We start from the raw sequence: 12,367 nt of genomic DNA, 5'->3' as shown, positions 1-12,367 counted from the left end.
CATTTACGTTTTAGATTTAGATTTAGATTTAGATAATTTAGATTAATGAAATATTTTTGTATCTTTGGTAGAAATTTTCAATATTTACGTTTTATTTATAATATGAGTTTTACAAATTTAAGTACTTTGCAGGTTTTATTATGTGAAAACGAAAATTTATTGCGTGAAAATGAAAATCTATTGAAAAATATTACTGAAACTCCTTACAATGTAACGTTAACACTTGATTCGCAACATAATTTTATTACTGAAAATGATTCCTCTTTATATTCTTTGCAAAACAATTCTCAAGAAAAAAATGAAGTAAATGTAGTACAAGAAAATCGCGAATGTTGTCTAAATGAAAATCAACAAAATAAAATAATTCTTCAAGAATTAACAAACCAAGACAAAAATGATTTGAAATTTAATGTGCCTTTTGCATTTAAAGAAGCGTTATTTTGGCCAGAAGAAAAACAAGCAAAAGAAAATAAAAGAAAATTTAAGGAAAAAATACCATCAGTTGTAACATCTGAACAGTGGAAGAAATATCAAGCTGATAAAGAAACAAAGAAAAGATTACAAGATGAACAGAAAGAAACACGACAAAAAATTAGACTTGAACAATTAAAAATAAAAAAAGAAAAACTAGATAAAAAATCCTGTAATAAAAAGATAAAAAGTAGAAAATAAGTAAAAAATAAAAGTATTATTATTACAAAATGAAAGTATTATTATAATAAGTATTATAAGTATTAAATAAAAGTATTATAATAACAAGTATTATTATTACTTATTATTTTCACTTATTTTTAATTATTAATAATAATTTTTAATTATTAGTTTAAGTATTATATTATTTATTTATTATAAATAATAATATATAAAATAAAATAATAAAAAATTTTTAATTTCACTTTTTAAAAAAAAATTTTTTTTTTAAATAAAAATTACATTTAAAAACATAATTTAGATTATATTTGATTAATATATATGTATAGTTGATTATATTGTAATGTCTTAATTTTTTTTTAGTTTCTTCTCAGTATAAAGATTAAGAAAAAAATAGAAAAAAAGATTATTTAATATAATATAAATATAACATAAGTATTTAACATATAATATGAAAAATTGACAGTAATGTGGTCACTTAGTTGCCACTATTAGGAACGATATGATTTAGAGGTTACCAGTATTAGGTGCATTGGATATGTTCAGTATTATATTAATTGAAAACTAAAAAATCAATTTTATTAAATTTTTTTCTATTTTTTTCTTAATCTTTATACTGAGAAGAAACTAAAAAAAAATTAAGACATTACAATATAATCAACTATACATATATATTAATCAAATATAATTGAATGTCTGCTTAATATGCCAGTAATTGGGTCTTTTACCCTAGTAAAATCTAATAACTTGCAATAACTCGTACCGAAAAATGGGACGCAACGCATTTTTTTGTTTGAGCTTCTTATTCGAGTTTTGCATCCAAATTCAGTGTGTACATGATCCGAGTTCTAGTAACTTTCCCTCAGTCCGAGATCTCGGACCGAGTTCTAGTATCGTGGACACAAGGCTTTATAATATTTTAGTATATTCTGTGGTTAGTGGAATTAGTGGAATGCACATTGGTGCAGGTATGTAATGTTTGTATCCTGACATTTTATAATAAAACGTTATTAAAAATACAATAATAATTGGTTATTGCTCTTCCTTAATTAAATTAAAAATCGTTTTAATATATATAGCCAATAGAGCAAGAGCTGGATCAATTTGCTCAAAAATTCCTTTTATTTATAAAATTCTACAGACGTTTCGGCCAAGGTACGTGGCCATCTTCAGTGTAATACAAATTATAAAACTTAGTACATGATTAGAGAAGCTTTGGTACTATTTTTGACTAAGGAAACGCATCCTGTTAAAGTGAAAAAACCAAAATTAGGGGTATTCTCACGGCTCAAACAAGTTGTAGAAAAAAAATTATATAAATACCTCTGATAAACGTGTAGTACAATGTGGTTAGTAAAGTTATATACGTGTGAAGCCACGGACCGTCTAACTTGCAAAATTAGAAAAAATAAACCAGATTGAAAGCAATTATAAAAAATTAGATAAAACAAAGATATGAAACCATAAAAAAATTAAAAATAAAAATAAATTAATTTTGAATATCAATACCTTAACGGTTCGTCACTACTATGTAAAAGCAATTAAAACTGTGACATGTGTCCACGGATGTGAGTGGAACTCGACTGGTAAGGATGTAGGATGGAAAGGAAAGAGGGGATAGGTAAACGAAAACTACAGGGTGGGGAATTTTTTGAGTATTGGAAGGTATGTATCCGGTAATGATTCTGTGTCCTCCTGTTTGTTCAGTCCTGTATTCTGTCTTTTTATATGTAGCATTTCGGAAGTTAATCTTTTACTGTAACAAGGTTCTCTGTCTAATATATCAATTTCGTCCCATTTGAAGTCATGATTAAAATCCATTCTGTGGCACGAAATTACTGAGGGGGAGCCTGATTTTTTATTAATATCCGTTCTGTGTTCTTTTATTCTAGTCCGTAATTGTCTTTTTGTCTGTCCTACGTACGTAGCGTCACAGTCTCGGCAAGAAATCTTATACACGATATCACATTGGTTCATCCTATCTAGAGAGTCTTTACCAGTTTTTATAAATTTGTTCAGTTTATTGTCACACGAAAAGGCCAACATACTGTCGTTATTTTTTGAGATTTGAATAAATTGTTCCGATAAATTTTTTACATATGGTATCGTAAAAATCTTTCTTTTGTTATTATTATTCGTATTTGCGTTGTTATTGTCTTTTTTGTTAAAATTTTTGTGTATATGAAATATATCTAGGATAAAATCGATTAATTATTCCTTTCACAAGAGAAAAACAGATGATCGTATCGGTGATGTTTGGTCTTTGGAAAAAACAGATAACAATAACAATGAAAATATTACCATTAACATCACACCTGATAATTTTAAATTCACAAATGATTTCGAAATAATACGCGATAATTGGTTTTTGAACATTTCTAATTTTACGATTCCAAATGAAGTATCTCTGCTTTTACAGTTGGGCGATAGATTCAATTTACCGGTAACTAACAAAAAACAGATCTCATTCGAATTCATTAAAAACATAGAAAGAAACATAGAAAGATATGATAAAGAAACTCAGTGTTCTGTAAGGAATAAGGCTACGTCGATTATCGATAATTTTGTGATCTCGGGTAATAACATCGATTTTCTGATTGGGTCTTGGCTCAAAATAACAAAGAAATTCATAAATGATAATCCTGATGTTATTTTCACAAGAGCTGATAAGGGAAACGTCACGGTTGCTTTAAACAAAAAGGATTATATTAAAAAAATGGAAGATATTCTTTCAGACACAGATACTTATCACATAGTTGAGAGGGACCCAACCAGAAAATTAACCGAAAACGTGCGGACTCTACTTTTAAGATGGAAGGGAAGGGGCTATATCGATAAGCACACATATTTTTATTTATTAAAAACTGACGGGATTTTACCGAGAGCTTATGGTCTACCAAAGATACACAAAACTGGTTTTCCACTGAGACTAATAGTTTCTTCTATTAACAGCCCTATTTACAATTTAGCTAAATACATACATGAATTATTATACAATAGTTTTAAAAAACCAAACAGTTATATAAAAAACAGTTTTAGCTTAGTCAAAAAACTCAATGGAAAACATATCAATCCTGATACTTGCATTGCTTCACTAGATGTTGTTTCTTTGTTCACCAATGTACCGATTGAAAATACGGCCGATAGCATAAAAAAACGGTGGGGTCAGATAAAGGGGCATACTTCCATACCACTCAATGAACTGGTTATGGGTATCTCTCTCATTCTAAATTCCACGTTTTTTAATTTCAATAAAAAAATGTACAAACAAATTTTTAGTACACCAATGGGCTCTCCATTATCCCCCATCATAGCGGATATTATTCTGCAAGACTTAGAATGTTTAGCCATAGAACGTTTACCGTGCACTCCGTCTTTTTATTACAGATATGTTGACGACATCCTCATTGCAGTCCCTAACAACCTTATAAATAAAACCTTTTCCATTTTCAATTCTATACATCCAAGATTACAATTCGCACTGGAAGTTAGTAATAAAAATCAGATTAATTTTCTCAACGTTTTAATTATTAATGACAACTCAAACATTATTTTTGACATTTTCCATAAATCTACATACTCGGGAAAATATTTAAACTTCCATTCACACCACCCTTTAACACACAAAAAAGGCGTTATTATTGGCATGGTTGATAGGGTACTAATGTTATCCCATCCACAATTTCAACAAAAGAATTTAGAAGACATAATAACTATCTTATTAAACAACAGTTATCCTTTAGATTTTATTTTTTTAACTATTAAAAATAGAATAAAATTTCATATACACAAAAATTTTAACAAAAAAGACAATAACAACGCAAATACGAATAATAATAACAAAAGAAAGATTTTTACGATACCATATGTAAAAAATTTATCGGAACAATTTATTCAAATCTCAAAAAATAACGACAGTATGTTGGCCTTTCGTGACAATAAACTGAACAAATTTATAAAAACTGGTAAAGACTCTCTAGATAGGATGAACCAATGTGATATCGTGTATAAGATTTCTTGCCGAGACTGTGACGCTACGTACGTAGGACAGACAAAAAGACAATTACGGACTAGAATAAAAGAACACAGAACGGATATTAATAAAAAATCAGGCTCCCCCTCAGTAATTTCGTGCCACAGAATGGATTTTAATCATGACTTCAAATGGGACGAAATTGATATATTAGACAGAGAACCTTGTTACAGTAAAAGATTAACTTCCGAAATGCTACATATAAAAAGACAGAATACAGGACTGAACAAACAGGAGGACACAGAATCATTACCGGATACATATCTTCCAATACTCAAAAAATTCCCCACCCTGTAGTTTTCGTTTACCTATCCCCTCTTTCCTTTCCATCCTACATCCTTACCAGTCGAGTTCCACTCACATCCGTGGACACATGTCACAGTTTTAATTGCTTTTACATAGTAGTGACGAACCGTTAAGGGGATGCTGGAGTGGCAGCCGAACTCCGACGCGAAAGCGCCATCATTTCGATGGTACTAAAAATGAAGCGACATTATCGGCGTAGCCTACGCCGCGTAGGTCCGTGTGTACGCATTTGTTTGTAGTGGTAACTCACTACACTGACGTGTGGTCTGTGTACGTGTGTCATCGGAAGTTTGTAAACAAACGATGCTTGCGCTTGTTTCCTCGACTGAAATTTCGTCGCAAGGCTGCAATATAATGTCCGAGAAAACATAGGCGTATACAAGGTGTCAAATAAATACAAACTAAATATGACAAAATAATAAATGAAAAATATACATATAATACTATATATATCACTGAAGAAAAATGTCTTATACTTTTCTTATTTTTATCCTTATATAATTAATACAAAGTTAATTATTATTTATTGAGTATACAGATATTGAACATAATTATCTTTATTTTGTATTTTATAGAATAATGATAAAAGTGTTTTACATATCTTATATTTTATATATATACTGAATACATTTTTTGAATATTGTAATATGCATTTATTGTTTCAGTCATTATGCTATGAAATCCAAAATAAAGATAACTACATATTTGTGCAATATGTGTGTATACGTTTAAATTAATTAATTATTTAATTAATTTATATACTTATTTATTTTGTACTTATTACATAAGGAAAAAAAGGAAATAACTTTCTTTTTTTTAGTTATATGTACAGTACACACACATAATACTGTACATATCACTAAAAAAAGAAAGTTATTCTTTCCTTTTTTCCTTATGTAATAAGTACAAAATAAATAAGTATATAAATTAATTAAATAATTAATTAATTTAAACGTATACACACATATTGCACAAATATGTAATTATCTTTATTTTGGATTTCATAGCATAATGACTGAAACGATAAATGCATATTACAATATTCAAAAAATGTATTCAGTATATATATAAAATATAAGATATGTAAAACACTTTTATCATTATTCTATAAAATACAAAATAAAGATAATTATGTTCAATATCTGTATACTCAATAAATAATAATTAACTTTGAATTAATTATATAAGGATAAAAATAAGGAAAGCGACATTAATTATATATAATATATAGTCTATATTATTATATGTGTCAAATGTTATATTTTCATTTTTACTTTATATTTATTACACATTGTATATGTCTATTTCGTTTCGTACATTGGAGCCTTGTGATGGAATTTGAGTCCAAGAAAAATATGTGCGAATATTTGTTTACAAATTACTCCACATCACTTATAGATCAGTGTAGCAAATGAATTACGAAATACGTATTTATAAAAAAAAGTCAGTTCACGTTACATCGCCTCTGGCTTTATTAATATTTGTCATAAATGTTAATAATATAGAATGGGCCCCGTCCACCGCCCATTCTCGTGAGACACAACCAATAAATGCTTTTTGTCTCTCCGATTTTGCACACGTAGCGTGTGAATAATTATGCACTTCTTTTGTGAAAAGAAAAAGTGCGAGTGATAACGATGAAAGCATACATAAAGTATTAGCGAAATCAAAGTCATTTATTTTAAAATAAATTTTTTTAAATGGCTGTAGGCGCAAAAAACCGTTTATTGTTGCGGAAATAGAAACAATTTATTACTTTCTATTATAGTAATAAAATGACGTCTCATGCGCTGAACGTCATTAGAATATTTTTCCTCAGTAGGATTTCTTCCTAAGGCTACAGCTGTAGCGAAAGCAGCTGCATAAATTCCGCAACTTGTGCCGTCCGGTTGTGATTGGACTTTTTCGAATATTATATCGCTTACGTTTATTCTTGGATAACGTTTGCGAATATAATCTTTCTCCATCTTTGCCAATTTTTCGTATGTGCAACCGGGTAAGCTGTCATACACATGCAGTTTGGACCCGTCAAAGAAAATACATCGCCAATGATTAGTGCAATTCCCTCCAATAATTTGTAAGCTTTTATCGCTATCACTGGCTGTTATTATATCTGGGAATTGCAAGTACTGAACGCTTTGCGTTTTGAAAGAAGAAGTTTCTGTAACGATGCGTAAGAATGTATCTAACGATTCATCGTTTAATTGATTCTGTACAGGCAGAACATTCTCTCTCACCAAAGAAAGAGGAACAATTGTATCATCTAAAACTTTTTTACGTTTTGCTATTTCATCTTTAGTCAAATTTCTTTTCTTTTTTGAACAACTGACTATGATGCAATCGCTATCTTGTTCTGCATTCAGAACAGCAGTAACGTTTGTCGCGTCTGTTGACAAAACGTTCAGTTTTTTATCTTGTACAATTTTTCTGTCTTGCACTTTATTTTGTTGTACACTTAGTTCGTAGCAGACTTTTGTTTTAAATGCTTTCTCTTGAGCATCTATAATATATTGTGGGTTTCTAATAGGCATATGCCTGTTATGACGGCTATCCAAGATTTCTGGAAGCATACAGTCATAATAGAAACGTGTCAGGAAAGGCAGCATTTTAGTTTCCCAAAAGTCATTGTCTCTATTAACAACGACAATTTTTAAGCTTTTGGGGGTCCATATTGCAAATATGCAATAGTTTCGCTGTGTTATGTTTAATTGCCCTTGAACTTGATAAAAGAATCGGTGATTCCGATTCATTTTATCATTATCTTTTTTTTCAAATATAGCTTTTAATAGAGGCAATTTTTGTACAGCCTCATCAGCTGTTAAATTCTCAGCTGATTGAGGACATTTAATCTCCACCAGACCATCTTCATCAATAAGTCCATCGGGAGTAGCGCCCAAGCATGGATTTTCATAATCAATGAATAATCCGCATGGTTCAATTTTTTTATTCAATTTTGCAGCCAACTCTATTCTGGCGATTTCCTCCCTATCGCGACCATATTTCATGGCTGCAGTGTCAATGTGTGGAGGATACAAAATGCTTTTTATAGTTGATGCACAAGACGTTGTTGGTCTCATGCGACACACGGTTCCAAAATTGGATGCTGTTAGCATATCACGCCTCAATGAATGCCATAGTTGACATTCACTTTGCTCTCTTGTCTCTAGTTCAATTTCTTGCCTCCTTTCCGCGTTTTCTACCAACTTTTCTATATAATTTTCTTCAAGTTGTTGGTATAGGTCAGACGGAAGATCTGGCTTTTGAGATTGTGGGCCATAATAACAATCTGTCCCAGCCTCTCGTTTAAATTTTTTGGGCTTGTCATGCATTTCTCTAGACTCTCTAGTTTTCGAAACTTTAATTTGTCGTCGTTTTTCTAAATTTTCAACAACTAGAGGAACATCCTTTTTCATGCTTTCATACACTTGCGTTAGTACTTCTCGAGTATTATGCTGTACAACAGCACCCGCAATTCTAGCATTGTAAGAACCTCGTAGGCCAAAATTTATGCGCTTTCCACCTATTTCTTTGCAGATTATAGAATTAAACGATTCTGCAGGATTGTTTGTTAAATTTAACAACAAACTATCTGAATAAGCGCTCAAGTACATAACAGCACTCTCAATTTTCTGATATAAACCGTGGAATTTCAAATGCGGTACATAATTTTGTATTTTCTCACGGTTTTCGTCGCATATACGGCCGCGTTCTTTACATCTTTTATGCTCACCAAAAATATGGCTAGGAATGTTCAAAATATCTTTTTGTAATTCCGTAGCTTTGCTATGGTGAGGTACTTTTTCTGCCCTTCGCAGAGTAGCTGCCTGTAATACTTCTTTCCGTATTTTTAAAATGTTGTTTTTTACAACATTTCGTAGCTCAACAAAGCCACGTTTTCTTTGCTGTTTTGGCTGAACTGTCTCTGCAACAGCTTTCAGCTTTTTGCATAAATTGCGAAGCAAATGATTGGTGCATTCTATTTTTTTTACAGTCACCATTTGTTCGCAATACGGTGCATTATTTTTTATGGAGTGATATACACTGCTGTCGCCATCAGCAATAACTGTTTGGTATATCAATCCATGCATTTCAAAGCTACTTTGAAAACCCTCTACAATGGCGTCGCTTTCCATACGTGTAGAGCTAGCATTACGGTCAAAATTTTTGTAGCATTTATGATTATTTGGCTTCAGACCATTTCGCTCCGCCATGTCACACACCGTACAAAATTTATTGCGGATACCAATAAAGAGGACTTTCCTTGTGCGATAACCAATTATAGCACCAACACCGGAAAGTGAATCGTAGGCGTTGCCGTACGATCTCTTTAACCAACTACCATCCGCTACAACTGTTATGTACGGAATGCCATTTATTGTTTCATTCCTTTCCAGAGCGAGTTGTTTTTCAAGCTCGCCTGCCATTTTCATACTTTCCATGGCTGTTTTTTGAAAATCATCGACTAGATTTTCTCGATATTTTATATAAGTCTTTTCAGACATGCAAGAAATATTTATACCCGCACAGAACTCTTCCAGTTGGGCATAACCATTCCCAACTGTTATAGTTGAAGCTACAGCAGCTTTATTTATATCCAACTTTTCAGGTTCTGTGGGTTCTGACCATATGTTGGCTTCATAGTTGCACATTTGGCACTTGAAGAACAATTGCGTCAGTAATCCACGGCGACGAGAATTTATGAGTTTCCAATCTTTAAATTGGCACTCAATTCCTCGCGCATGATTATCAAATACTCTGTGGATTTCATTCCACATAAAAGAAATGTCGACAATGCGACGACCTTCGGGCATGCTTTCTTTGATAGCATATGCATCAGAAACACCCTTGTCGTCGATAACAAAACTGTCATCTTCGCCTAAATCGACATTTTGATTATACGTACCTTTTTCTTTTTCCAGGCACTGCACTACTTCGGTACTGACTTTTGAATCTGTCACGTGTAATTCCTCACGTGATGATTCGTCAATACCAGTAGTAAGCGTGCCTTCTTCTTTTTGTGCGTTTTTCTGCATTTTCAGCATTTCACGCCTGCAAAATAAAATTAATCATAAATATATATATATAAAACATAAATTTTTAATAAATCAATCTAATACTACACGCAAATATACTTTAAAAAGATATATCTTGTAATATTATTGTTAAAATAATGAAAGCAGTCTTTTCTTTTTTTTAATATAATAACACATAGTACCTATATATATAGTCAGATAGGCATCTGTAACTTAATATATTTTTTCTAATTATAAGCATGCAAACAATCACTTTTCCATTTTTATACATTATATAATATATTATGTAATAAATTATATTTATAATACAGCCAGTCCACGAGAAAACCGCCTCTGGCTTGTCTTATTTTCTATTGCCAGTCCACGAGAAAACCGCCTCTGGCTTGTCTTATTCCATATTGCCAGTCCACGAGAAAACCGCCTCTGGCTTGTCTTATTTTCTATTGCCAGTCCACGAGAAAACCGCCTCTGGCTTGTCTTATTCCATATTGCCAGTCCACGAGAAAACCGCCTCTGGCTTGTCTTATTTTCTATTGCCAGTCCACGAGAAAACCGCCTCTGGCTTGTCTTATTCCATATTGCCAGTCCACGAGAAAACCGCCTCTGGCTTGTCTTATTTTCTATTGCCAGTCCACGAGAAAACCGCCTCTGGCTTGTCTTATTCCATATTGCCAGTCCACGAGAAAACCGCCTCTGGCTATACATATTTTAATTAACACTACAAAATACTACAAAGTACTGAAAAAAATTATTTACACAACGCAAGTCAATCTATGTGTATGTGTAAATTTTTCTGTTCTAAAAAATATAAAAGAAAAGATTGCTTTCATGTATATTACACATCCTATTTTTTAATAGCTATATAAAAAATATTTTCAGTAATATAAACATAACAAAACTGTACATCTTAATAAAACATTAATTTGTAAGATAAAATAATATTACATTTATAAAACTTTAAATATGAACATGAAAAAACTTTATTTTCAAATATAAGTCGAAATTTGTATAAGTAATTTAAATATTCAGTCATATTGAATTCTTTTTATTTTTTTAAAGTTGTTTAATACAGGGTGTCATATGTAAAAGTTTGCGTCGAAATATCATGTAGACACATTTTCGTAAAAAAAGTTTCATATAAAAGACGTTTCATTGCAAGGGGGAAAAAAGAGATAATAATTTAGCTTTGGATAAATGCGCTTTGGATATTTGAAGGTCATTTTTATTTTTTTGTAATGGAACCACTCAAATTTGTTAATATTAATAGAATCCTTGCAAAATTCGATGTAAAAAGTTTGAAGGAAAGGATGGCTAAAAATTGAATAATTCATATATTTTTATCTTAATTTGACATAATTTTACATAAACTATGAAATATGTCGTTCAATATTTATTTTTCAATAATCTTACCTAAACACTTATGCACAAAATAAAAAGAGAGATCAATTAATGTAAAAAAAAAATTTTTTTTTTTTAATTTTTATTTCTGTTACAAATTTTTTTTTACAGAACTGTTTTTTCTACACCAATTGATTTATCTCCTTTTTTTTTACATAAAATTGTTTGGGTAAGATTATTGAAAAATGAATATTTAATGACATACTTCATAGTCTACAAAATTTTTGTGGTTCCATTAAAAAAAAATCAAGATAAATCTCCCCGAAGCGCCTCCATAAAAGCTTAAATTAATATCACCATCTTTTTTCCCCCCTCGAACCAAACAACTTTTATATAAAACATTTTTCCACGAAAATGTGTCATGTACAAGATATTTCCATGCAATAATTCTAATGAGACATCCTGTAAATTCAATTTTGAAATACATTAATTACTGCATGTTTTTGTAACCGATATTGAGACATGTTTAAAATGGTATAATAAAATTATTAGATATTTTATTATATCAATTCTAATTCAGAAAAGTTTTCAATGATTTTACTTTTCTAATCTTACATGTTTATGTTTACACATATACATTTCAGGACAGAAAACAATAATTCCGCGCTAAATATTGCAGAAAAATTGGATTCATAAAAATGATATACCATTTCGAAAATAATTCAATATCTGTTAGAAGAACATGCACTAAAAATGCAATTATGGCTGAAAAAATTAATAATGTTAGTAACAGTATTTCAAGACTTCAGAGGCAAAACTTGTTATTCATCTTCTATTTCATGAACAATAGTAAAATTGATATCATATTATAACAAAAAATTTTATATATTATTTTGTAATTATTTGCCTGTCAACTGACATGTTTGAAGGTAGAGTTGGCTTTCTCTTAATTTATTATATGAACATTGTATTTTTACTATTATCTATCTCATTGAAGATAGCCTCA

General features: G+C 30.6%; 1 protein-coding gene across 1 annotated transcript; it reads right to left on the bottom strand.

Annotated features, from left to right (window-relative positions):
- Nucleotides 1–5,672: 5,672 nt before the first annotated feature.
- Nucleotides 5,673–10,023, bottom strand: LOC137001697 (uncharacterized). Its single transcript, XM_067360804.1, has one exon. The coding sequence runs from the start codon at nt 10,021–10,023 to the stop codon at nt 6,715–6,717; it is 3,309 nt and encodes a 1,102-aa protein (XP_067216905.1). The 3' UTR covers nt 5,673–6,714.
- Nucleotides 10,024–12,367: the final 2,344 nt, after the last annotated feature.

The sequence above is a fragment of the Linepithema humile genome, chromosome 8 (assembly GCF_040581485.1).
Source record: "Linepithema humile isolate Giens D197 chromosome 8, Lhum_UNIL_v1.0, whole genome shotgun sequence".
In the NCBI taxonomy this organism is placed as follows: Eukaryota; Metazoa; Arthropoda; class Insecta; order Hymenoptera; family Formicidae; genus Linepithema; species Linepithema humile.
This window is presented reverse-complemented; position numbering and strand designations above follow the sequence as displayed.